The sequence below is a fragment of the Mobula hypostoma genome, chromosome 6, assembly GCF_963921235.1.
Source record: "Mobula hypostoma chromosome 6, sMobHyp1.1, whole genome shotgun sequence".
Classification (NCBI taxonomy): domain Eukaryota; kingdom Metazoa; phylum Chordata; class Chondrichthyes; order Myliobatiformes; family Myliobatidae; genus Mobula; species Mobula hypostoma.
Genome location: NC_086102.1, coordinates 184034850 through 184062632, shown reverse-complemented (window position 1 = coordinate 184062632; position 27783 = coordinate 184034850). Strand labels below are relative to the sequence as shown.

The 27783-nt window shown below is 39.4% G+C and overlaps 1 protein-coding gene across 2 annotated transcripts in view; it reads left to right on the top strand.

The window, feature by feature from the left end:
* The first annotated feature begins 10371 nt into the window (after positions 1-10371).
* znf148 (zinc finger protein 148) overlaps positions 10372-27783 on the top strand; it is a 67687-nt gene continuing 50275 nt past the window's right edge. Inside the window, exons 1-3 of one of the 2 annotated variants that reach the window (XM_063052422.1) lie at positions 10372-10550; positions 26440-26504; positions 27148-27500. In XM_063052422.1, the coding sequence (XP_062908492.1) occupies positions 27174-27500 (327 nt within the window). In that variant the 5' untranslated portion in view covers positions 10372-10550; positions 26440-26504; positions 27148-27173. Of the gene's footprint in view, positions 10682-26439; positions 26505-27147; positions 27501-27783 lie in introns of both variants that reach the window. The other variant, XM_063052421.1, reaches the window with a different exon arrangement.

Sequence of the window (27783 nt, the reverse complement as noted above, 5' to 3'; positions counted from 1 at the left end):
AGGTGTTTCCTGTACCTTTGTCTTTCACAAAACCACATTGTTCTTTACCTATTTCAGCTTGTATCTTACTTTTAGCTCTTGTCATCAAAGTTCTTAGAAGTATCTTGGTGATATGACTCATTAAACTTATGGTCTTATGTAATTCACATTCTATTGCTCCAGATTTCTTAGGAAGAGTGATAAATACTGATTTTTTTCATCTCTTCTAGTATTATTCCAGCCTCATAAATGTCATTGATTAAATCAGTAAGTTTTTCAATTCCATAATCTTCAAGGGTGATAATTTGTTCTATTACTAATTCATCAGGACCTGCTGCCTTTCCTTTCTTCACCTTATTTATTGCATTACGAACTTCAGATTTTAAAATATTTGGACTTTCAACATTTTTCTTAATTTCTGGTTTTTTGCCTCGATCATCTTCAAACAATTCCTGAATATACTCAGTCCATCTGTTCATAATCTCATCTTTTTCCATGATAATGGTACTGTCCTTTGCTTTCAAACATCCACCTGAAGAACAGAGGAGCTTTTTACCAGTGATTTTCTTGATTTGTTGATGTAGCCTTTTTGGATCAGTAATAGGGATTTTTTCTATTTGCTCACATTCCTGGTTTAACCATTCTTCTTTGCTTTTTGACATAGCTTTTAACTTTTTTTAAATCTAAGGACTTATATTCTATAGGATTTGCTTTTTTCCGTCTCCTTTCTTCCATTAGATTTTTGATTTCATCTGTCATCCATTTATTCTTTGTGCTTTTTTCTTTTTTAGGAATCATTGACTTTGCTGATTCTACCAAGGCATCCTTTAGAGAGTTAACAACAACTCTAATCACTCCCTACGCGACTCCCTTGTCCATTTGTCCCCCCCATCCCTCCCCACTGATCTCCCTCCTGGCACTTGTCCCTGTAAGCGGAACAAGTGCTACACATGCCCTTACACTTCCTCCCTTACCACCATTCAGGGCCCCAAACCGTCCTTCCAGGTGAGGCGACACTTCACCTGTGAGTCGACTGGGGTGATATACTGCATCCGGTGCTCCCGATGTGGCCTTTTATATATTGGCGAGACCCGACGCAGACTGGGAGACTGCTTTGCTGAACACCTACGCTCTGTCCACCAGAGAAAGCAGGATCTCCCAGTGGCCACACATTTTAATTCCACATCCCATTCCCATTCTGACATGTCTATCCACAGCCTCCTCTACTGTAAAGATGAAGCCACACTTAGGTTGGAGGAACAACACCTTATATTCCGTCTGGGTAGCCTCCAATCTGATGACATGAACATCGACTTCTCATACTTCCGCTAATGGCCCACCTCCCCCTCGTACCCCATCTGTTATTTATTTTTATACACACATTCTTTCTCTCACTCTCTTTTTTCTCCCTCTGTCCCTCTGACTATACCCCTTGCCCATCCTCTGGGTTTCCCCCCCCCTTGTCTTTCTTCCCGGTCCTCCTGTCCCATGATCCTCTCGTATCCCCTTTTGCCAATCACCTGTCCAGCTCTTGGCTCCTTCCCTCCCCCTCCTGTCTTCTCCTATCATTTTGGATCTCTCCCTCCCCCTCCCACTTTCAAATCTCTTACTAACTCTTCCTTCAGTTAGTCCTGACGAAGGGTCTCGGCCTGAAACGTCGACTGTACCTCTTCCTAGAGATGCTGCCTGGCCTGCTGCGTTCACCAGCAATTTTGATGTGTGTTGCTTTCGAGAGTTAAATTTCATTTCTGCATGATTGCTATCATCTTCAACAGATTCTATTTCTAGACTTTGAAATCTATTCCTTACTTCAATTGTAAATTTTTGTCTTAAGTTTTCTTCTTTAATTAATTGCAAGTAGTCAAGGGATTGTTCAGGTTTTTGCTTCTTTGGTTTTTTAAGTTTTACTTTTACATGACATACTACTGGGTTATGGTCACTATTACAGTCTGCACCTGGATATGTTTTGCATTGAGTCACTGAGTTTCTAAATCTTTGGTTTATAGTAATAAAGTCAATTTGATTTCTAGTGTTATCACCTGGACTTTTCCAGGTCCACAAGCATCTTGGATGGTTTTTAAAGTGGGTATTCATAATGACCTGATTATTCATCTTGCACCATTCTACCCATTTCTCACCTCTTTCATTTCTTTGCCCTAGTCCAAATTTTCCTATGGTATTCCCATCAGCACCTTGTCCTACTTTAGCATTTAGATTTCCCATGAAAATAACAATATCTTGAGATTTGCATTCATTCTTTGCTTGTTCAAGCTCTTCATAGAATTTATCTATATCCTCATTTGTTCCATCTGTCGTTGGTGCATATACCTGTATAATTGCTAAATCAAATGGTTGTCCTCTAAATCTAACAAGCATAAAAGATATAACCTTTATGACATCGGCCAAAATGGGCGAAAACTATCCAGAAGGATCCATGAGCATTAACTGGCTGTAAAGCAACACGATAAACTCTCCCTGATCTCTACCCGTGAAGATCAAGAGGGGGCACAAATTCAACTGAGCCTCAGTGAAAGTCATGGCACAAGCAAACACACAGCATACGAGAGAATTCCTAGAAGCATGGTTTTCCAAGAAAGATTCTGTAAACAAACATGTAGACCTTAATCCTATTCACAAAGTTCCCCACACAGCCAATCAGCGACAGTATTTCCTCCTCACATCACAGCTGAGTTTTCAAAATGATGTCCAATCAGCTGAATGAAGAGTATATAAAGGCCAAGCATTCAGAGAACGCACCACAATCAACAGCACACTGACAAAGTCTCCTCACACGGTGATGAAACGTTTGCAAGTAAATTGCCAAGATCGGAGAGCCACTCAATCCAAACAGGTATAAACAGTTGTAATGTTTCTCTCAATTCTGACTCCCAGTAGGAGGCCAGGTTCACCGATTAATCATCTTGGTCAGGAGTTCTGCAGCTGGTTAGTGAACAATACCAGTCTCTATTTTACTCAGATGTTTTCTCCACAAGCACGTCACATTGTGTCCACATGCATGTCTTCCACATACCCTCACCACTACGTGTATGAGCGTTCGAGCAAAAACTTGATGAGATACCAAATTTTTAAAAAATCCTCAGTTAGCATTGGTCAGAAATCAGGATATTTGTTATCATTGTGTATCCCTGTAAATGGATTCTGTGCTTAACTGTTAGCTTGTACGTGCTTGAGAGCGGATTTTTTTTTATAAATCAGGGTGAATTACTTCATTTTGAAAGATTATACTCAAGTATTTGTGTCAGTCAAAGTGATTATGTAACAAATTGGTATCAGTCATAGAGTCATAGAAAACTACAATACAGAAACAGGCCCTTTGGCCCATTTAGTCTGTGCTGAACCATTTAAGTTGCCTTGTCCCATTGACTTGCACCCAGACCTGTCCTCCATACCCCTCTTATCCATGTACCCATCCAAATTTCTCTTAAATGTTCAAATCAAAATTGCATCTACCGCTTGAGCTGGCAGCTCATTCCACACTTTCACCACCTTTTGAGTGAAGACGATTCCTCCCCTGTTTCCCTTAAACTTTTGATCTATCACCCTTAATTCATGACTACCTGTTGAAGTGTCACACTACCTCAGTGAAAAAAGCCTACTTGCATTTACCCTATCTATACCCCTCATAATTTTATTTACCTCTATCAAATCTCCCCTCAATCTTCTTCGTTCTAAGGAATAAAGTTCTAACCTATTCAATCTTTGCTTATAACTCAGATCCTCCAGTCCCAGCAACATCCTTGTAAATTTTCTCTGTACTCTTTCAAACTTATTTACATCTTTCCTGTAGGTAGGTGACCAAAACTGCACACAACACTTTAAATTAGGCTTCACCAATGTCTTATACATCTTCAACATAACATCCCAATTCCTGTACTCAATGCTTTGATCTATGATGGCCAGTGTGCCAAAAGAATTCTTTTCAATTCTGTCTACCTATGACACCACTTTCAATGAATTATTGACCTGTATTCCCAGATCCCTTTCTTCCCGACCACTCACTGTGTAAGACCTATCATGGTTGGTCCTCCCAAAGTTAAATACCTCACACTTGTCTGCATTAAATTCCATCTGTCATTTTTCAATCCATTTTTCCAGCAGGTGCCAATCCCGCTCCAAATTTTGATAGTCTTCCTTGCTGTCCACTACGCACCTAATCGTAGTGTCATCCACAATTTGCTGATCCAGTTAACCACGCCATCATCCAGATCATTGATACAGATGACAAACAACAATGGACCCAGCAGCGATCCCTGCAGCACTCCACTAGTCACAGGTCTCCAGTCAGAGAGGCAGCCACCTACTACCAGTCTCCGGCTTCTCCCACAAAGCCAATGTCTAATCCAAAATACCACCTCAACTTGAATGCACTATACCTTATTCCATATACTGCAGATGTTTGAATATAACACCTTCAGTCCTGTATTCACCCTTTTCAATTTTGTTGGCCTTTTATGTTGCAACCCATCCTGTTGACTGCTATTTTGCCCTATCAACAGCCTCTGCTCACTACACTGCCTCTCTTTGTAAACCAGCTACCTCATCTTCAGCCAGAATTGATTGAGAAAGAACTCTGTCAGGGATCAGGGCAAAGATATTCCAGACCCCGGCACTGGGGAGGCAACATACCATCTGGGAATCATGTTCTTGCCCACAGAACTTTCTATCTGTTCCCATAACTAATGAATCCCCTATCATCACAGTGTGCCTCTTGCCCTCCCCTTCTGAATCACAGAGGCAGACTCTGTGCCAAAGACCCAACCAAACACTGTGACTTTCCTCTGTTATGTCAACTACCCCCCTCCCCACAATAGTATCCAAACTGATATACCTCACTCCTGTAAACTCAGTGTCTGTCTCCCGAGTAAATTCAGATGCAAAAATTCCATGTAAGATCTCCCCCATCTCTTTTGGCTTCATGCATAAATTACCATCCTGATCTTCCAGGGGTCCAATTTTGTCCCTTGAAATTCTTCTTTCTTTTTCAATCTTTTTATTAAGTTTCAAAATTGATAAACGTAATGAAAATAGTAATGATACAAAGAGATCAGGATTACATTAATCACGGTTAACATGTACAGGCACAGATTCCAAGTGACAAATATAGTTTAGCCTCCCAATCTCATAGCAACTAACTATGAAAAAGATATTTTATAAAGAGGAAAAAAAACCCTAAACTAAAGAAAACTAAACAAAAAAAACAAAGAATGGGCTGTCATATTACAGCGGCTGAAATGATTATTTGTCTTTAACTCCGCTCCTCTATACATTAACAAAAAATTATTATGAAAGATTTAAAGGGTCAACTTACATCATATGAAAATATTGAATAAATGGCCTCCAAGTCTCTTCAAATTTAACCGAAGGATCCATAGTAGCGCTATTAATTTTTTCCAAGTTTAGGCATGCTGTCGTTTGGGAAAACCATTGAAATGTAGTAAGGGGATTGGAATCTTTCCATTTAAGTAAAATGGATCTTCTGGCTATTAATGTAACAAATGCAATTAGACGACAAGCTGACAAGGATAAATGACTAGAGTCTACCACTGGTAGTCCAAAAATTGCAGTAATAGGATGTGGTTGTAAATCAATACACAGACCTACTGAGATAATAATCAAAAATATCTTTCCAGTATTTTTTTAGAAGAGGGTAAGACCAGAACATATGCGTCAAGGAAGCTACCTCAGAATTACATCTGTCACAAACAGGATTTATACGGGAGTAAAAACGATCTAACTTATCCTTGGACATATGAGCCCTACGAAAATGTATCAAACAATGTCTGGCACACATTGAAGAGGTATTAAATAGTTGAAGAATTTTCTCCCATTTCTCTGTAGGTAAAGATATTTGAAGTTCTCTTTCCCACTCATTCTTAATTTTATCGGAAGTACCTAAGTGCATTTTCATAACTAAATCATAAATAAAAGATATTAAACTCTTCTGATAGGGATTTAAACTTAAGATCTTTTCTGTGACTTCAATTTGATGTGATATCGGAAAGGTAGGTAAAATAACATCAGAAAGTTTCTAATCTGTAAATATCTGAAAATGTGTGACCTAGGCAAGTTATATTTATTAGACAACTGTTCAAAAGACATAAAACAATCATCCATTAATAAATCACAAAAACATGCTATTCCCTTTGTTTTCCATAAAAGAAAAGCTTGATCAATTCTAGATGGTTGAAAGAAAAAATTAGATATAATAGAGCTTGACAGGATAAATTTATTCAATCCAAAAAATCCACGAAATTGAAACCATATTCTATTGTATGTTTAATTATTGGATTTATCATTTGTTTATTCAATTTAGTAAGTGCAAAGGGAAGCACAACCCCTAAAATAGAAGCCAATGAAAACCCCTGTACAGACTCACGCTCAAGGTTCATCCATCATGGACATTGAGTTTCATCCAACTCCTGTGTCCAAAATGTTAAATATCAAATATTAATTACCCGATAATAAAATCTAAGATTCGGCAAAGCCAAGCCACCTTCCTTTTTTGATTTCTGTAAGTATTTTTTACTTAACCTAGGATTTCTATTCTGCCATATATATGAAGACATCTTAGAATCAGTAATATCAAAAAAAGATTTAGGGATAAAAATTGATACCGCCTGAAATAGATACAGAAATTTAGGTAAAATAATCATCTTAATAGCATTAATTCGACCGATCAAGGATAAGGACAATGGGGACCATTTAGTAAACAATTGTTTAACATGATCAATTATGGGTTTAAAAATTAGCTGAATAAATCCTTGTGCTTCTTAGTAATTTTAACACCCCCAAAAAAAATCAGTAACCAGTCTAAATGGTGACTGTGCATAAACTGAGACTTGCATATTTAATGGGAAAAGCACACTCTTATTAAGATTCAATTCATAACCAGAAAAACTACTAAACTGAGCAAGTAGTGTTATTATCGCAGGAATGGATTTCTCTGGATTAGAAATATATAGTAACAGATCATCTGCATATAGTGATACTTTATGCATCCCATTCTCACGAGTAATGCCAAATATACGGGGTGAGTCACAAATAGCGATTGTCAAGGGCTCCAGGGCAATATCAAATAATAAGGGGCTCAAAGCACAGGCCTGCCTAGTACCTTGGAAAAGCCTAAAGAAAGGGGGTCCCTTGAAATTCTTTTGCTCTTTACACATCCCTTAGGATTCTTCTTCACCTTGTCTGCTAGGGCAACATTGTGCATTCTTTTAGCCCTCCTGATTTTTTTTTAAGTGTTCTTTTACATTTCTTATCAAATCAGATTTAATAATGTTAGGGAGTATTGTGGAGTTAGATTTAGATTATGAGAACACTCAGTCCTCTTTTATTGTCATTTAGAAATGCATACATGCATTAAGAAATGATACCATGTTTCTCCGGCGTGATATCACAGGAAACAAGACAGACCAAAGACTAACACTGACAAAACCACATAATTATACCATATAGTTACAGCAGTGCAAAACAATACCATAATTCGATGAAGAACAGTCCAGAGGCACAGTAAAAAATAGTCTCAAAGTCCCCGAGTCGATCGACTCCCGAGTCCCCGATAGCGGCGGCAAAAGAGAGAAACTCCCTGCCATAAACCTCCAGGCACTGTCAACTTGCCGATACCTTGGAAGCAGCCGACCACAGCCAACACTGAGTTCATCCGTCCGAAAACTCCGAGCTTCCGAGCAGCCTCTCCAATACAGCCTCCCGAGCGCCATCCTCTGCCGAGCGCCTTCGACCTCTCCCCGGCCGCTGAAACAAGCAAAGCCAAGGATTTCGAGGCCTACAGCTCCAGAGATTCTGGTTACCACACAGTAGCAGTGGTAGCAAAGCAGACATTTCAGAAGTTTTCCAGATGTTCCGCTATGCAATCACGTCTGTCTCCATCAAATCAGGAATTGTGCATGGTCCCCTATGCAAATATTACAGGTATTAACTCAAGCAAGAAACAGTCTTCATTTTTATTGTGTTGCAAACAAGCAGTAAATTGAAGTTAAAAACAAAGGGGCCAACAAACATATGCATCAGCCAGATATTAAGACAATAGGGCTGTGTTAATTGGCCTGCATCAAACCAGGCAACATGGGTTAAATTATTTGCACCATTATGACTTGAATTCAAACTTGAAGAATAGAGTGATGTTGTGATCTAGCATATCAAATGTGGTCGCAGCTATAGGCAATCAATAGTTTTGTGTGTACTCAGAGACACACCTGACAACATTAATCTTGGGTGTCTAGCTCTCTGTCCTCAGAAGCTTTTTAGACTATTTGTATGAATTACTTTGTGACAAAAGTGCTTGAACATTCAAAGGTGTCTCCCACTTTAGATACAGTATGTATCTCAAAGGAAGCATTGTCATCCCAAAATATTGAAATAAATGATGTTAATTTAACTGTTGATATTTTATTGACACTCACAACACACTGGAGGAACTCAGCAGGTCAGGCAGCATCCGTGGAAATGATCAGTCAATGTTTTGGGCTGGAACCCTTCGTCAGGACTGAAGAGGGAAGGGGCAGAGGCCTGATAAAAAGGTGGGGGGAGGATGGGAAGGAGAAGGCTGGTAGGTGCCAGGTGAGAAACTAGTAAGGGGAAAGCCTTCCCTCTACAGTCCTGACGAAGGGTTCCGGCCCAAAACGTTGACTGATCTTTTCCACGGATGCTGCCTGACCTGCTGAGTTCCTCCAGCATGTAGTGAGTGTTGCTTTGACTCCAGCATCTGCAGAGTCTTTTGTGTTTGAGATATTATTGAATCAGCTGCTGGTTACCTTTGATCTTAAGGGTATAAAAATATAATGTACTTTTGGGTTTGTGAGCCTCTGCTGAGAGTGTCTCCATGAGAATTCCTGCTTGTTGTGATGGATAAAGACTTCTGTATCACCAGAGTCTTTCGGGGGATTTTGATCACAGTCATGACTCCATAATTCCTAGAGACTGGTGTCACAAGATAGAGTCATAGACAGAGCTTTCAGCACACCGGCCTTCATAAATCAGAGCATTGAGTACAGGAGTTGGGATGCTATGTTGATGTTGTATAAGACATTGGAGAGGTAAAATTTGGAGCATTGTATGCATTTCTGCTTACCTTCCCACAGGAAAGATATCAATAGGCTTGAAATAGTGCAGAGAAAATTTACAGCCCAGATTTAGCGGACCTGAATCATAGGGAAAAGTTGAATAGGTTAGGATTTTATTCTCTGAAGTATAGGAGAATGAGGGGAGATATTATAAAGGTAAATAGAATGATGAGGGATATAGATACGGGAATGATGAGGGATATTTATACAGAGAAACAGAATGCTGGATAGGTACATGGATAGGAGGCATTTGGAGGGTTATGTTCCAGTTACAGGTAGATAGACTAGGTAGAAAGATAGGTTAGCATGGTGGTAGGTGGACCTCAGGATTCTTAATACTTGATTGTAATCTTGTGTATGTTTACTGTGTGTGACTGTTGGTAATGTGAATTTGCACCTTAACCCCTTCGTTACGCTGTCTCATTTGGTTATGTTCATTGGAATTCATTTGTGGTCAACTGACAATTAAACTTGAATTGAATTGAATTAAATTAAATTGGAAAGGGTTCAGAGGAGGTTCATGAAAATTATTCTGGGATTGAAAGGCTCACTTCAAGGTGAAGGGAAAACCTTAGGATTATACAGATACAGGAGTACAAAGGACAAAATTGATTGAAAGGCTTATCATATGAGGAGTTTCTGATGACTCTGGAGTGGTACTCTCTGGAATTCAGAAGAATGAGGGGTGACCTCAATGAAACCTATCAAATGTTGAAAGGTCTCCATCGAGTGGATGTGGAAAGGATGTTTCCTACAGTGAAGAAATCTAAGACCAGAGGACACCATCTTTTTAGAAAGGTGATGAGGAGGAATTTCTTTAGCCAGAAAGTAGTGAATCTGTGAAATTTGTTGCCACAGGTGGCTGTGGATGCCAAGTCATTGAGTATAATTAAGGCAGAGGTTGATAGAATATTGATTAGTCAGGATATGAATAGATATGGAGAGAAGGCAGGAAACTGGAGCTGAGACGGAAAATGGATCCACCATGATAAAATGGCGGAATAGACTCGATGGGCCAAATGGCCCAATTCTCCTCCTATATCGTATGGCCTTATGGTCTTATTTTCAAATTGGAAGTGATAATTATTCCAAATTGCACATGTGTTAAACTTAAATCGGAGAAAATAACACAAATAAAAGGGCATAGGAAAGCAAGTTGTATTTTAATGGCTTAATATTGCAATGGAAGAATCGCTTCCCATATCCCACAGCGCTGGGGAAAGTCCTCTATTCGGCTGGGCCGGAGCAAGAAAGGAGCGCATGCGCAAGTGCGGTCTTCGGGCTTTGTGGGTAGCGGCCATCATGAAAGAGTCTGGAAACAGAGCGAGGATAGGGGAGAGAATTCGGAAAGTTAAGCGGAGAGGAGATTTCCATCGGTAAACCTTCGTGGAGCGAGGCTGGGCACAGGCAGCAGTTAAAGCTTTCGCAGCAGCTGAATTCGAAGGATTTGTGGAGTGGCGGAAACCGGTAAACTGTGTCAAGGAACTGCGCTGCTAATACGCATACAGGCCCGAGCTGCCACAAAGGGACTTTTTAAAAAAAAATATATATATATCTAAAGGCTAGCACTGCGCTTCATTCGGGCTGCTTGAGACACAGTAAGTGCACAGAGTTAGTTCGGTGGTCTGTGCAGACCCGTGCGCGGGAATTCTTAATTCATGTGCTTCAAAATGTGACCGTGCTTTCTAAAGCATCCCTAGGTGTTGTGGAGGCACAGCAACGTTTGTTTGTGATGTCACAATAACCGTTCTCATGACGCAGGCCGACCATTAACCCGGAGCAGCAGTCCAGAGTGAACGCTGTTCCCTCGCCTCCATCCCGTCTGCTTGGCAACGATTGTCGGCAAGGGCTGGAGTCACCCTCAGTGGCTGCTTGAGTGTTAAGAAGTGGAATGGGACATCTTTTCTACCTGATTACAACTTCCTGTTTATTGAGAAGCAGTTAACTAGGTTTCTCAGCATCTCCCGTGTAACTTTGAAGCATCTTAAATGGTTATGTAAAAAAAAAATCCAAATGTTCAAAAAGTACTGTGTAAAATACGCAGATGGGTAGATATCTTAATGCAAGCAAACTGTAGGAGTAGGCCATTTGGCCCATTGATTCTGCTCTGCTATTTCATCATGGCTGATCTCCTGCTTTCTCCATGCCCTGACTAATGAAGAACCTGCCAACCTCTGTCTTAAATATACCCGATGATTTGGCCTCCACAGCTGCCTGTGGTAACAAATTCCACAGATTCACCACTCTCTGGCTAAAGAAATTCCTCCTCATCTCTGTTTTAAAAAGACACCCACCCCTCTATTCTGAGGCTGCGTCCTGGTGTCCATTCAGTGTATGTAAGGCCAATGTCTGGTGTTTAATATTTTCAGAGGCTGTAGAACAGAAAGATGAGAATACCTTTAAGTTTAATGCTCCTCAATAAAGACCTGAATATTTGGCAATCCCTTCAGTTTGTTATCTGTTTTAAAAAACTATATTTTAATTACATTTATGTAATGGACTTGAAAGCAAAAAAATAATAGCATGGGAGGAAAGGGGAGGATTAAATCATGGATTCATAGCAAATATAATTAAATGCTTTGGATTGTCTTGATGGATTTGGAAGAAAGTATGAATGATATAATATGATGGTATCATTTTAACCGGGTTGCAGAAACAGGAACTTGTGGGTGTTCTCAAACTTCTGTTACAGTGTTGCTGAACATTTAAAAAAAATCCAGATATCATGATAGGTTTATGGTGCAATTGGCTTAATAATAGAATCATTAGAAAATAAAATAAAAATAAGCCTTACTGGCTGGGCCGCTGCTAAGTTTTTGGTATCAGATTTGGCACGAGGAAAGATAACCGGTTTAGGAAAGGCTGCTAGAAGTCTGTGCTCTGACTAAAGAGGTTACATTGTTATTCCTTGTAACCCTAGGAAACAGTTTTAACCCTTACATACTGTTCGGGTCAAATTTGACCTGTTTTGACATTTGGCAGCAGTAAAAACACCTTAAATGCCATTTTTTAAGCTGAAATTTGATGACTTTTACTAAAGTGACCCAAAATGCGCAAAAATGAAAAAAAATTAGGCTTAAAAATGGCATTTAGGGTGTTTTTACTGCTATCAAATGTCAAAACGGGTCAAATTTGACCTGAACGGTATGTAAGGGTTAAAATCAATGGCAAAAAAAGGGGAGGGAATGAGTTTTATCTTGCATGGTACTTCATGATGGAAATACCCGACTGACAGAGATGGCTATTTATTGTACTTCTGAATTAATTTCAAGAGATGAACTTTGCAGAGGTGTAGTTGTGTGATTGGGAGCAAATGGATTGATTTCCATAAAAAAGACACCACAGCTGTGAGCCTGGATGGCCTATGCTTTATACTCTGATGCATCGACTGATTTCCACTGAGCTGCCAAGATTGGATGGAATCTGATGCCCCAGCTAGAAAAAGGCAGTGGTATAATTGGGCTTGATTTGGAACTAGCATTCTGATCGGTATTCAGCAACATTCATTATTCCTGATACTTTAATAAATGTAACACTGGATCACAGCAATGTTGTACTCTCCAAGTTACCTGTTTCTTGTTACTGAAGTAACAAATTGTATTCCAAGAGAAGATGAAACAAATTGTTTATAAACTGGCTGGAAGTCTGACACGGTATAGCTTTGAGTGATTCTAGTTGTATATGCTAAATGTTAGGTTCTCAGTCAAAACTATAACAGGTACATAGATACTTGACATTAAACTGTTTGTAGAATCCAAATGATGTAGTTTTAAAAATAACTTGAAATTATATCCTAAAGTTTGACAAAATCCTCCCAATAACATGCTAGATTTGTACTGTAGGGAAATACAAAACCAAATTGCATTGCTGCATATAAAACATAAGAGCAGAATCAGGCCATTTTGGCCCATCAGCTTTGCTCTGCCATTCAATCAAGGCCGATTTATTATCCCTCAACCCCATTTTGCTGCCTTCCCCTCATAACCTTTGACACTAATCAAGAATCAAACTTCAAAGTAAATTACCCAAGTACAAATATGTTACTGGATACGGCCCTGAGATTCATTTGCTTGTGGACATACTCAATAAATCCAATAACATAATAGAATGAATAAAGACCGTACCAACTGTGTAAAAGACAACAAACTGTTCAAATATAAAATGAAATAAATTATATAGTAATAAATAAGCATTAAGTATTGAGAGCATGAGATGAAGAGCCCTTGAAAGGGAGTCCATAGTTAGTGGGAACATTTCAGTGATGGGGCAAGTGAAGTTATCCTGTCTGGTTCAAGAGCCTGGTGGTTGAGGGGTAATAACTGTTACTGACCCTGGTTGTGTGAGTCCTGATGGCAGCAGTGAGAAGAGAGCCTAACCTCGGTGGTGGAGGTCTCTGATGGATGCTGCGTTCCTGCAAGAGTGCTCCATCTAGATGGTACTCAGTGTTAGTGAGTGCTTCGCTCATGATGGAATGGGCCATATCCACGACGTTTTGTAGAATTTTCTGTTCAAGTGTATTAATGTTTCCTTACCAGGCTGTGATGCAGCCAGTCAATATACTCTCCACCACACATCTATCAACCTTCCCTTTAAATATAACCAATAAATTAGCCTCCTCAGCCATCTGTGACAATGAATATGACAGATTCACCACCTTTTGGCTAAGGAAATTCCTCTTCATCTCTGCTATAAAGGGACACCCAATTGTAAATCTGTGCCCTCTGGTCCTAGACTCCCCCACCATAGTGAATATTTTCTCTTAAGTCCACTTTGTCTTGGCCTTTCAACATTGGATAAGTTTCAATGAGATTCCCCCCTCTTTATTCTAAACTTCAATGAGTACAGTCCCAGAAACACGCAAACCCCCTTGGTATATTAGTCCTTTCATTCCTGGGATCATTCTCCTGACCCTCCTCTGGAGCCTGTCCAATACCAGCACATCTTTTCTTAGGTAACTGCTCACAGTACTCTGTTTAAAACTTCAGCATTGTACCCTTGCTCTTGTATTCTTGTCCTCTGAAATCGAAAGCTAACATTGTACTTGCCTTCCTTACCACCAACTGCAAGTTAACCATTAGGGAATTCTGCATGTGGTCTCCCAAGTCCCTTTGCACCTCTGAGTTCTGAATTTGCTCCCTGTTTGGAAAATATTTATTCCTTCTACCATACTTCCGTGTACTATATTCCATGCGCCACTCCTTTGCCCATTCCTCCAATCTGTCTACAAAGTTCGAAGTTAATTTTTTAATCAAAATACATATAGATCACTGTATACAATCCTGAGATTCGTGTTCTTGTAGACGTACTCAGTAAATCCAAGAAGATTAACAGGGTCAATGAAAGTCCGCAACCAACAGGACGGACATCAACCAACAAGGCAGCAAACTGCAAATACAAAGGAAAAAAGTATAATAAATAAACAGTGAAGTTATTCTCACTAGTTCAGGAGCCTAATGGTTGAGGGGTAGTAACTGTTCCTGAACTTGGTGATGTGGGTCCCGGAGCTCCTGTACCACCTTCCTGATGACAGCAGTGAGAAGAGAGCATGGTCTGGGTGGTGGGGGTCGCTGATGGATTCTGCTTTCCTGCAGCAGCGTACCATGTAATGTGCTTAATGGTGGGGAGGGCTTTATCCATGATGGACTGGGCCATATCCACTAGTTTTTGTAGGATTTTCCATCTGAGTCCTTCTGCAGACTCCTGCTTCCTCAGCTCCACCTGCCCCCCCACCTATCTTCGTATCTATGCAAATTTGGCCGCAAAGCCATCATATCTCACAAACACAGCAAAATGCTTCCAGTTAATCAATTTTAATCCTTTCATTTGAGGGATAGATACTTCCTAACTCACTGAGATAACTTGCCCACTCTTCAAATACAGCGATATTTTACGTCCATTTAGAAGGTTTATGTTACATACACCATTTCATTTGATCATATTCCTAACTGCAGTTTGATAAAACAACTGCATTGTGTGCATTGCCCCATTCACTGCTGTGTGTGCCACCAGCTGTATAAAACACAGCACTGTTTCTCCCTACAGTTTGTGCACCACACATTGACGTGCTACTGGTGAAAATAGTAACGTATTGGTTAATTATTGAGCTAATACACAGAGTTTTGCACTATTGATCTGGTGGAACATTTGTATTCTGCCATGGACCTCATTAAAATTGTATTTAAAAACTTAGCTATTTTAGTAATAAAAAGCTGAGTGATGGTGGCTTGATCATTAAAAAAAGCAATTTCATTCACTAATATATTTCAGGGAAGGAAATCTGCTGTCTTTGCCAGTTTGTCTTATCAGAACCACTTTAGTGAGCCGTTTAAGTGTCAACCACGTTATTTGCTCTCTACTATCTCCTAGCTTGGGGACTAGGTCACTAATATCCATTCTATATCCATTCTGAATGTCAGTGAGTTCTGGCTGGTGGCAGATGAAACAAGGAAAACAACTAAATACTTCCTTAGGCACACTTTTTCTGGTAAGTGATCATCACTATGATGGTCTGTAACTTCCCTTTGGACTTGGAGGCAATTTGATGTGGCAGAACTGAGGTGAGGCAGCGGGCTTGTCACCGAGAGCGAGGCAGACCCAGGGATCGAACAATATAAGCATCATTCTGAATCGGTAAGGTGGGATACAGGCTACATTGAGGTGGGGTCCAGGACTCAGAACAAACATATCGAGGTGACTGAACCCAATGTTTGGATGACGACTCGAGCACCGGGCCAAATTGAAACGATCAGGGTCAACTCTTCTGTGGACTTCAGTTGAGAATGCTATTTCCTTGCATTTATCATTTGCTTGATTTTTTTTTCCTGCACATTGGGTGTTTGATAGTCATTTTTAATGGGCTCTTTTGGGTTCCTTTGTTTTATGGCTGCCTTAAGGAGATAAATGTCAAGGTTGTATAAAGTATACATACTTTGATAAATGTATTTTGAACTGTAGGGAGAATTCAAGCCTCACTTGAAACATCCAAATCCTGTGCAAAGGTTTATAGACTCATGCAGCATGGAAACAGAGCCTTTAATCTGCTGACATCCTGTGCTGATCATCAGGACTCCATTTACCCTAATTTTATTCTACCAACGCAATACAATTTGACACTACGCGAGGAGCAATTAATGTGCATGTCTTTGGGATGTATCTTTGAGAAACTGGAGTATCTGAAGGAAACCCCTGTGTCTCAGGAGGAGTGTTGTGAACTCCACACAAGCAACATGGGAGATCAGGATTGAGCCTGCTTTATTGGAACTGTGAGGCAACAGCTGTATTACCTGTAGCTTGGTGCTGCCCCTTAGTATATGTTTGGTTAAGTAATGTCTGTTAAAGTGGCTTTATCTTGCTTAGGAAGGTTTTGCCTCTTTAATATTTGGAACAATTAAATAGGCTCCTGAAGGGACTTAAATATTAGTTGTTCACCAGGGAACTTGTATACAAATGCAGTGTATATCTTATGGAAATATGTTTTGGTAACTTCAGTTCAGTTATTGAAGAACTACCTGAATTTGCCGTCAAGAATTTAAGAATAAAGTTCAAGTCAGATTTTCACAGATGCTAAGTCATATTTACTGTTCAGCAAACAACTAGCCTCACATACCACAGTTTTGATTTTGTTTTTGCTGCTTTTTTTTGGCAAGAATATTTCAACCTATAACTTTTTCTGAAAAGCTTTATTTATGGAATTTCAGTTTCCACTGTAGTTAGGTGTACATGTTTCAGTGTTTATTTTTAAAGGAAACGCTTCTTGCCTAGGTATTGCTTAATGTCATTAGTTTCTGCAATAGCACTCTATCACAACTGAGTACCAGGAATCTCATTGAACTGACAGGAATAGTTTTAGAGGTAAAGTGGAATCATATACTGGAAAAGTGGTAGTTCTTGCTGCTTGATTTTTGTGGGGACTTCTGTCCAGATTAGTAAAAAGTGCCATCTCTTTTTCCAATGACATGTTCTAGACTTGTCCCTGCAGAGCTATCACTCTGTTGTCTGGCCCTGACTTCCTTCTCAAATGCCATCCACCCTACCACTACCACTGATTCCAGCTTGCCTCAAAGTGTTAAAATTTATTTGTTTGGAATGTGAAACAATGACATGTAAGTAGTTCATGTACCAACCATGAGCAAAACCCTCTAGTTAAGCTGAATGAATTGTGGCAGCAAATCACCGAAAAGCCCAAACTTGCTGGTCATCTCACCAATGACTTCGTGGATGCTTCTTCAAATGAAGCAAGTGCGATATTTAGTCTTTAGTCTAATCAGATGTAATTGTCTGGGGCAGGAGATTCTTGGTGCTGCATTAGAATTTGCCTCCTGGGTAGAGGAAGTGGAGGAAAAGCAAATGGATGGCATAGTAATGGAGGCAGGAGTGTGTCTTACAGTCTGTTTTGTCTGCGCTTGTATTTAACAGTCTATGCTGAACCTTGGGTCAGATTTCCATGGCTCATAAATCTATTAATGATTGAGGATTTTGCTGACATAAAGAATTCCAAAGATGGGTAACTTTAACAAGAGAATTTCCACCTCATCTCAGTGATGAGTGTGCCATCCTTTAAACTAAGTTGATCAGCCTGAGGAAAGAAATTTCTTGTGATCTAACCCATGAGCCTCAACTAAAAACTGTAAATATTTTACTATTATCTTGAGTGAATGTAAGGAAATCTTCCTGTTTCCTCATCAACTATACTCCTAATTCAACGAGTTGGTCTAATGAATCTATTGCTATACCATCCCAGGATTAATATTTATTTATTTATTGAGATACTGTGTAGAAATGGCCCTTTGAACCACACCGCCCAGCAACCCCCGATTTAAGCCGAGCCTAATCACAGGACAACTTGCAGTGACCAATTAACCTGCTAATTGGTACATCTTTGTGCTGTGGGAGGAAACTGGAGCAGCCAGACAAATGCACGCATTGCATGAGGAGGACATAAAGACTCCTTACAGAGGATGTTGGAATTGAACTCTTGATGTTCCGAGTGTGAATAGTGTTGCGTTATCAGCTGTGCTACCATGGCGATGTATCTTTTCATAGTTACAGAGACCAAAACTGCACACAGTATTCCAGGTATGGTTTTGCCATTGATTTGTGTAAATAAAATTGAAGTAATTTGTAGAAGGAGGGGGAAGAAAGATGTATATTGAGCTTATTGTGAAGATTTGGTGATCATAAGTTCAATTTCACTTGCTCAGAGATTAGAGAATAGAATTGGGGAAAAATTCAACATTGCTATGCATTTAAATCTTAATAGAATCAATTGGACTGATAATTCAAGTTTATGTTGTCTTATTAGTGAGATTTTTCAAATCGCTGTTGTCTGAAGTGGCAGAATAGCTCAAATGATTTCCTGTTGTGTTGTGACTCGCTGCTATTTACTTAAGTTGTAGGTTAAATGCTATTCCCTTTGTAACAATTTCTTTAATCACCGTAAAGTGGATCTTTACTATATCTGATTAGTTGAAAGCTCTTGCTCTGCAACATCCATGGTTCTATCCATTATCAGCTTTGCTGAGCGCCCTGCTGTAGTACACAATGACATTGGTTATGCAGAATGGGGAAGTATGAGGTAAAAAGGATGCAAATAACTTAGTTTTTAAAAAATATGACTTGCAACAGTGTTTTCCATCTGTTTTGCTCTCTGGAAAAAATTTGTAATATTTTTATTTACTTCAGTTTAAAATAGGACCTGGGGAGACTTTTATTTGAATAAACCAAGAAAAACATTTTTTCGTGCTAGTAACAATTGATCTGAGCTTATTGATATTTAATATAAAATTGTGTTTTCTTTATGTTGAAGTTGAAATATGCATGAAGGGAAAGTAGCAAATTCATTCAGACTTGGAGAGCATCCTTGGGATACATATGAGAGGCAGTACATAACTCTGCATCTGGGCTTCTAGTTAGCAACCAGTATTAACTGTAAAGAAGTTTATGCTTGCCATAATTACTGTAGGTGCAGTTCATATAAAAAAATGCATAAGACATTTCTTTGTCTAACATCTTCACTGTGGGGGAGAAAAGTGCTGTCACTGGGATACAACAACACTTAGTTTGGGGCTGACTGCTTTCCATTGACCCACTAATGGAATTTATGGAGGTCAAATATGGGTAGGTTAAGTTTCTCTTAAGAGTTAAAAAAAAATCATATATTGATGGATAACAAACTTTCAAGCTAGACATTTCTAACCACCACTCTTAATGATATTTTTCTCAATTTAGTTTCTTTTACTACAGCAAAAAGTGCACCAATCTCTGTCCATAATGCATCTTGAATTTTGTCCTGCACTATTTAGTCTTCATTACGATTGTTGAGGTTGTAGTGTTACTGGGATTCATCACAATTTATTCCGCTCATCCTTCAAGATGGCTTCAGGATGTTTCAGCAATTCTGAGCACTGCATTTTAGGAAATCTGGGCAAACCTTAATATTAAGCTGAATGTTAATAGAAGTGATAAAGGCAAGCATTCGTGGAATTCAGCTGCTGTGAACAATCCTTACAATATGAGCAAAGTAAAAGTTTGTGCTGGAAGATTACCCCTGGAGGTGTATTGTGTGCTGTGTGTGGCAGAGAGGATAGCAAGAATGTGGAGTGGAAAAAGGATGGAGTCAATAACATGTGCACCGGAGTTTGACCTGGGAAAAAGCATGGTTGTTACAGTAAGACTTGAAAGAATGCAAGGAGGGCGACAGATCTTCTAAAAGAGCAGCCGTGGCTGGTTTGAATGTTTGAAGAATGTGCAAACCTGCACAATATTTGTCTTGTGGAGGAGGCAGTGTGTGAAGACTGTGGCAGTAAAAAGATTTTCCATTGGAGCTGAACCGAATCGTAGAGAGAGAGCTTCTTATTGTTAACAAGTGTTTTGACGAGAATGTCTCCATGCATGTTCATCCCACTTGGTGTGGATTAAACTGCCTGGAACTTAAAGGCAGACCAGGATCATAGTAATCATGGAGATATTGCTGTCAACTTAGGCTATGTCCACACTACACCGGATAATTTTGAAAACGAAGCTTTTTCTCTTCGTTTTGACCCTCTGTCCACACTGAACCGGTGTTTTTAGCCCCTGAAAATGGAGATTTTCAGAAACGGTCTTCAGAGTGAATAAATCTGAAAATGCCTAATATCCGTTGCAGTGTGTACGGGGTAATCGGAGCTTTTTAAAACCGCTGTCATGATGTGCCGGAACAGATGGCGGCAGCACAGCATTTCATTGTTTTCTTCTTATTATTCTTACCCTTATTATTATTATTACTGCTTTATTGTTTAGAGTGTACATTCATCACAGCGATATTTGATTCTGCGCATCGCAGAACCAAACAATTTCAGAACAGACGGCAACAAGACTGAAGCCAGAAGACTTAGAAATGTACTCACCAAATACTTCGACCCATAGTTTACTGAATAAATAAGTATACTCACTTTGTCCTGTTTTCTGTCCTTGCTCGTATGAAGGTAAGGACAGAAAATACTCTCCGCCACCTCCAGTTTAAATTTCATGCAGAATATTTTGGAGGATCAAGAGCCAAGGTGGTTTACCTATTCATGCAAGTACTTCTCTGACAATAGATGTGTAACAGCCGAATGTAACATTGTATGGAAATACAAGATAACACTGATGCAGTCATGTTTTATACATTTAACAAGGTGCTTTATTAATGCAACAGAGTTAGTCAGTTTTTCAATGTTCGTTGTCAGCTGGGTCATACTGCCGTGAATTCCCTGTCGGTTGCCTCCATACGCTCCAGTATTTGTTTTTTTTAAGTTTTAAGTCCTCCTGCGCGACAGCCAAGAGCAATTCCTTTTAAGTTTTTCTACTCCGTAACTGGACAAACACGCACCAAGTATATCATTTCCTTTTCGCTTGTTTTCTGTGTGTCCTTCTGTGTGCCCAGTAGGAGGAGATTCACCCAAATATCCGCCTAATGTGGAGGGAGATATTTTGAAAAACGCTTTGGATGCCTGTCGTTTTTACTCGAAACCGGCGTTTTCAAAATTATCCGGCGTAGTGTAGATGTAGCCTTAAGCTCCTCTTAATATATCACTTAAAGAACCCATTACAATAATAAAAGGTCAGTTGTCTAGGGCAGGGGTTCCCAACCTTTTTCATGCCATGGAGCCCAACCATTAACCGAGGGGACCATGGACCCCTCGGTTGGGAACCCCTAGACTAGAGTGTGACGAACTAACAGAAAAAGTAAGATGATGCACTGCACTTCCTAGGATTATCTCATATTCTTACCCTTCATTGAACAATGATGTGCGAGGGATAACTTGTAATTCAGTTTCTTGCTTGTTATCAAGAGTGTTCCTCACCACCTGCTTATCACCAGATTAGTACGTTCAGATACGGCCTTTGACAATCGGCTAACGTTTCTCACCATTCCTCAGGCCCCTCTTTATTGTTATGAGCCATGGACACAGAAGAGGTATTGGAATCTCAGGGTGAAGAATTTGCAAAGGAAATTCTGTTGAAGCTGAGCAGTGGCAGCCATTTAGAACAAGAAGCCATTGCTCAGGAACACAACCAGTATGAAAAGACTTTGGATGAATGTGTGAGAAAATCATTAGCCATTCTTGACTATCAGTGAAGTGCAGCATGTGGTAGTAAATGCTGTAAATGCAATAAAAAGTTTTATCAGATAAAAGTGAACACAACACTATCTAGAATTCTGTAGACAAAACTTAAAAGAATTCAAGGAGGCCAATGAATTGACTTGCCGTGGCTGGTTTGAATGTTTTAAGAGTGTGGTGGGGGATGTGTGTGGGGTGTAAATAAGAACTATCAGTGCTGAAAATTTTATCAATCTTAAATTCTCCACCATCACCATCATCTGAAAACCACTGATAATTCTGCCCGCATCTTCCCTGCCACCACCTTGATAGGCAAAAGCTGCTCTATTGCTTTACTACAGATTGGGTGCAGGTTAGATTACTCAGTTCCAACCCTCCCCCCCCCCCCCCCGCAAGACTACTTTGTTCTTCAATAAGATCTTAGTTGATCTTATTGTGTCCTCAGTTCCATTTCTGCCTACCAGCTACTATCCCGCTTTTAACCTCCACATTGGGAATCTGTAAAGAAAATTCCAATTTCACCGGCCTTTGAGGAAGAGTTCCAAAGACATAAACTATAAGACATAGGAGCAGAATTTGGCCATTTGGCCCATCAAGTCTTCTCTGCCATTTCATCATGGCTGATCCAATTTTCCTCTTAACCCCAATCTCATGCCTTCTTCCTGTATCCCTTAATGCCCTGACCAATCAAGAATCTATCAACCTCTGCCTTAAATCTACATAAGGACTTGGCCTCCACAGCTGCCTGTGGCAAAGAATTCCACAGGTTCACCACTCTCTGGCTAAAGAAATTCCTCCTCATCTCTGTTCTAAAAGGATGCCCTTTTATTCTGAGGCTGTGTCCTCTGGTCCTAGGCTATCCCATCATAGGAAACATCCCATTCACATCCACTCTATCAAGGCCTTTCACCATTGGAAAGGTTTCAATGAGGTCACCCCTCATTCTTCTGAATTCTAGTGAATACAGGCCCAGAGCTGTCAAACGCTCTTCATATGACAAACTATTCAATCCTGGAATCATTTTCATGAACCTCTTTTGAACCCTTGGGACTCCCTGGGTGAACCAGATCTCATCTGTTTTAAAAGGGAGAATCCTTTTAGTTATACAAGAATACCTGCTGGTTCTAGGTTTTCCTTGAAAGGAAACATCCTCCCTTTGCTCCCTCTGTCAAGAGATTTTGGGGTCTTTGATTTCACTGGTGAGTATGTTTTTGTGTGTTTTTTTGTCTTTTAAATGTTTTAGGGTTTTGGATAAAATTCTTGAACTTGGGAATGCTTTTACATTGAAACTGAAGAGAAAATCCTTTTTTTATTTATTATTCTGGAAAGCAATCCTTTCATATATTTAGTTCTGCAATATATTAAGTAGATGCAGGTAAAGAAGACTTCCGTGTTGATATGAAGAATGATGATGCAGTTGGTAATATTCCAGCTAAGTTACTGATTGTTGCTAAGTATTGATATATTGAAGTAGATTGTGGTGACTGTTTCAGGAGCTGTTTAAATAGGCCTTTAAATTCCGATAATTGAAATGCTGAAGTGGATTTCTGTGATTTGATATGCTTTACTAGGTGCTTGGTGCTTCAATTAAACACCGCTTCAAGTGTTAATACTTCTGTCTCATTAAATTGCAGTAGCGAGTTAAAAATTTTTTAGTGGATCTTTCATGTTGCCCATTTTAATTTTGAGCTTTGTGTCTCTTAGTGTATTTGTTTTGCTTCACACTAGCGACAAGAAACCTTTATGTTCACTTCTGTTCTGTTGCTGGCTTGTTAAAATTTTTTTTCGAAAGGGTTATTTCCTCAGATTTTTTTGTTTATGATAGACCACTTGAAGCTGAACACAAATATAATTTCAAACTACTTGTATCAGTAGCAATAAGAAATTAACTTTTATCGAATGTATTGCTGTAATTGCGTAATGTGCTGACGCTTTGCAATAGCTCACCTAAGCTAAAAGTGTTTTGTTGATGAGTTTCCACTGTGCTCAGTGTCTTGAGTCATTTTGCTTAAAGTGTCCAACAAAAATCAGCCAACGTTGATGGATTCCAGTTACCCCGATACCGTTTTTCCATGATCGCACTGTCCTGGTGAAAATTCACCATGCTCATCATTGACTGCCAAGATTTGCAGGGAAGAAGTCGAAATGGGAATGCAGAAAATGAATTTTTAGTGACACGTTGCACTTCATGGCTTTGTATGCTCGAAGCATGGTGTCAGCCAGCTGCACGAAGTTTGGTGCTCTTAGTTGCCAAAAAAAATTTCAACAACATCCTTGAATGCCTTCCATACAATTTTCTTCTTTCCTAGTAGAAGTTCTTCGAATTGCCTGTCATTGATGACCTGATTGATTTGTGGACCAACTAAAATGCCTCCTTAATCTTGGCATCAGTTATTCTGACTTGAATTATGAACTGAAATAACAAATATAGGCGATTTAAAAAAAAAAATGGTGCATGACAGGGACATTTCATGGTGACTTTCATGATCAGCAGCCCAAAATCCATAAGGTACACCCAAAAGTATTCAGGAAGCAAATCTTTGTCGGTCACTTTTACTTATTGTTCAATGAACACGTTTCACTGTCTGAGAAATGGGTCTTTGCATCGACATAATATTTTGTATTGATGCAGACATTTTTCTCTATAGTAACTGTTTATGATGGTAAAATGACTTGTCAGGTCATTGAAGATATTTTTATTTGGAGCATATACTTTAGCAAATGGCAGAAGTTCTGTTGTTAATATCCCACAAAGATCAAAGATTTTTAATCTGTTTCTGGATACTGGTTATTGAGAAAGAACTTGGAACTCCGACACTGCAACACTTCTACAGGACTTGAACTGATATTTAAGTAACATTATGGAATGAACAAGTATTACATTGCAAGTCCTCGTGCAAAATTTTCCAATTTCTTGGGAGGTTTACCTTGAACCATTTGACTACTGACCACGTCAGTCTTTTAGAAACGGATTGTAGTCACTTATCTTGATTTGGCTATAGTTAATGAATGGGTTCAATTTGTGGCTTAATTTTGTACATCAGTTGGTCGATGGGTGTAGGCAGTTTAGATGGCTCACCAGGGACTAGATGGGCCAAAGGGCCTGTTTCTGTGCTGTACCTTTCTGTTACTATGACTCTAAGTTAGGAACTACATAAAGTCACTCTATGCTACCTTTACTCTACAATATTGTAATGAATGGCACGAAAAGCACATATGTTTGATTAGAAAGAATCTCTGAAAGGAAAGAGAGGAAATTAGTTCTGCCATTTGCAGGAATGAATATATATACTGTGTTGGACATTTGAATTTTATTTATTTAGATACTGTGTGGAATAGGCACTTCGAACAACGCCACCCAAAAACCTCCAATTTAACCCTAGCCTAATCATGGGCCAATTTACTAAGATTAATTGACTTACTAATTGGTATGTCTTTGGAATGTGGGAGGAAACTGAAACACCCGGAGGAAATGCACAGCTTCCCTGGGGAGGACATACAAATTCCTTATAAATGATGCTAGAATTGAACTCCGAAATCCGATGCTCCAAGCTGTAATAGCGTTGTGTTAACTGCTATGTTGCCGTTGAACCCTGCACCTGTAATTTAATAACATTACAGGAGCTTGGTTGCATGTATGGATGCCCATAAGTTGGAAATGTGTAACTTGGGGATAGCCTATATGGCCTTTTGCCTTTTGATACTGGAAACTGCAGGAACTTCACTGACCCTCCTTTCTGGGTCCGTTACAGTTTACGCCCTCACCTTTTAGTTGGAGAAAAGGCCAACAAAGGAGAACGTAACTTTACATGTAACAAATCCCTTTTGCCCTCAGTGCATCTATCTTGGTTTGGGAGTGTGCTGATCTCACTCTGTTTTTAGCCCTCCCTCCTCACCACTTGGATTGTCGGCAGGTCTGCATTCCCTTTATTATTTACATCACTGTACTGAAGTCAAATTTGTTTGCCCCTCCTAAGGGCTTTCTCATTCACTCCAATTAGGAGTACTTTCCCTAATTCATAATTTTCTGATTTGTTCTGGTGCTGAAACAGTTACGTTTATGGTTTTAAAATATTAAATTATTTTAAAATATTACATTATATTTTTGCTTCTCTTGATCTCAGATGTGGGCATCTAGTTATTTTCAATAATCTCACTGCACTTTGGCTTTCGGTCCAATTGAATCTAAATCGCAACTGCATCCTGTTATATGTGGCCTCACTTCTTCACGTTCTCCTCATTTCCTCGCTGCCAGCATATACATCTTCCCCAATTTTTGTATTCCTCACTGCCCCTGCCACTTAATTTCCGTTCAGCCTCCCCTCAAGCTCGACTATGTTGTGTCCCTCGTAAACAGCTCAAACCGAACAGTATGCTTACAGATCCTCATACAAGTGGAAATTTTAATAATGATGCTTTTTACTTGTTCATTAACAAGTACAAGAAATTAAGCTACAAGGTTTAAATTTTTGTGGTCTAAAAATAGATTGCTAGTCATTTTTTAAAATCAGTAATCTAAATGATGGATCTTGTGAGAAGTTCCAGATGAACAAATAAAAAACAAGCTGGAAGAATACAAATAGTGAGAGATCACACTTCAAAGAAAATAATTTTGTGTAGCCAAGTTATAGGATTGCCATCCAAGGCAGAACATTCTTTTGGTTTGTGTAACTATACAGCGTAAAACCAACAACTTGAACGTGCACCATTTCTATAAATTTCTAAGAAATGTTAAATAAAATTTTACTAACTTCTGGTAATTGTTACTCCAACAGATCATTCAGTGTGCTGATCCAAATTCTGCGATGTAATGGAGGAGAATTTGCACTGGATCAAAATGGTAGGCATGGCTCCATTACTTTAAACCACAAAGTGAAGTAGATTTATTTGTTAGCCTATTGAAAGAATTATCATCATTGTGTGCTGTGTCGTATAATGTGGATGTTCAGGGTCTTTAACCCTGATCACCCACATCAGGTGATGGCAAATCGGAAATGTGTCCTTTCAGTTTTGGGTGGCGGGGTGCAGTTATGTCTCTACTAAAGGAGGTGTAATGTGCTCCTTCCCTCCGCTAGCCTGCAGGTCACTCTTGGGCAAGGTGTAGCACCTGCTTAGCCCCCTATCAGGGTCACGTGAAGCCATGGGAGCAGGGGGTGGATGGTCATATGAGCAGCTGGTGCATATCACAAGTCCTGGTTATGCGACCACTGATGCCGGCCAGACAATCTTGGAAGAGCATTGATAATGGCTGGGGTCAATGGTTTGTTTGGCTATTGAAACAATAGCAAAAGAAAATGTATGTCATCCATGGACAGATTGATGTCAATGATTTTTGTTATTTAAGGGAGATAATTTTTATGCTTTCCAGGATTGCGGAAGAGATTTGCAGAAATTTCTGGAGCTTCTCTGCATGTTGCTTACATATCAATTACCATGTCTAGTTAATAATTTCTTTTTTCTTATTGCATATTTTTTCTTTACAGATTTAGCAAAACAGTCCCACTGAAGAATGAATATTGAAGACAAACTTGATCGAATTTTTCTTAAATGCAGCAGTATAAATGAAATGCAGTCTTCCAGACCGCAAGTTGTGGTGGGCAGCATTTCCAATCAGCCTTCTGTACATATAGGAGTACAGGAAACCGTATTAGAAGAGAGGGAGATATCTCATGAAGAAATTCTCCACCAAGAAACGGTTTTACAGGAAAGCACCCTCCCACAGGAGGAACTTATTTCACATGATGAGCTAATGATCCACGAAGAGACCGTTAAAAATGATGATGATGAACAAGATGGCCATGAACGGCTCCCTCAGGAGTTAACATATGAGTTAAATGTGAGTGGGCAGTGTCAGCTGACTTAATTTATCTATTTTATTTTACCCAGGCAGTACAGCAAAATATATAGCTCAGTTAAACTGTATTCTTGCAGTGGGAGTCAAGATTATATCATTGTTTTTAATGTTTTCTGCTGGACAGAATATTGGCTAGCCTTCTAAGCCTGATCCAGTCCTAACAAAACTAAGCACCAAGAGTTTTCGCATTTCTTTCCGCTATATGTGTGAAACCTGTTGGAAGAGGTTTAAGTTTTCATGTTTTAGAACATAAGTACAGCACAGT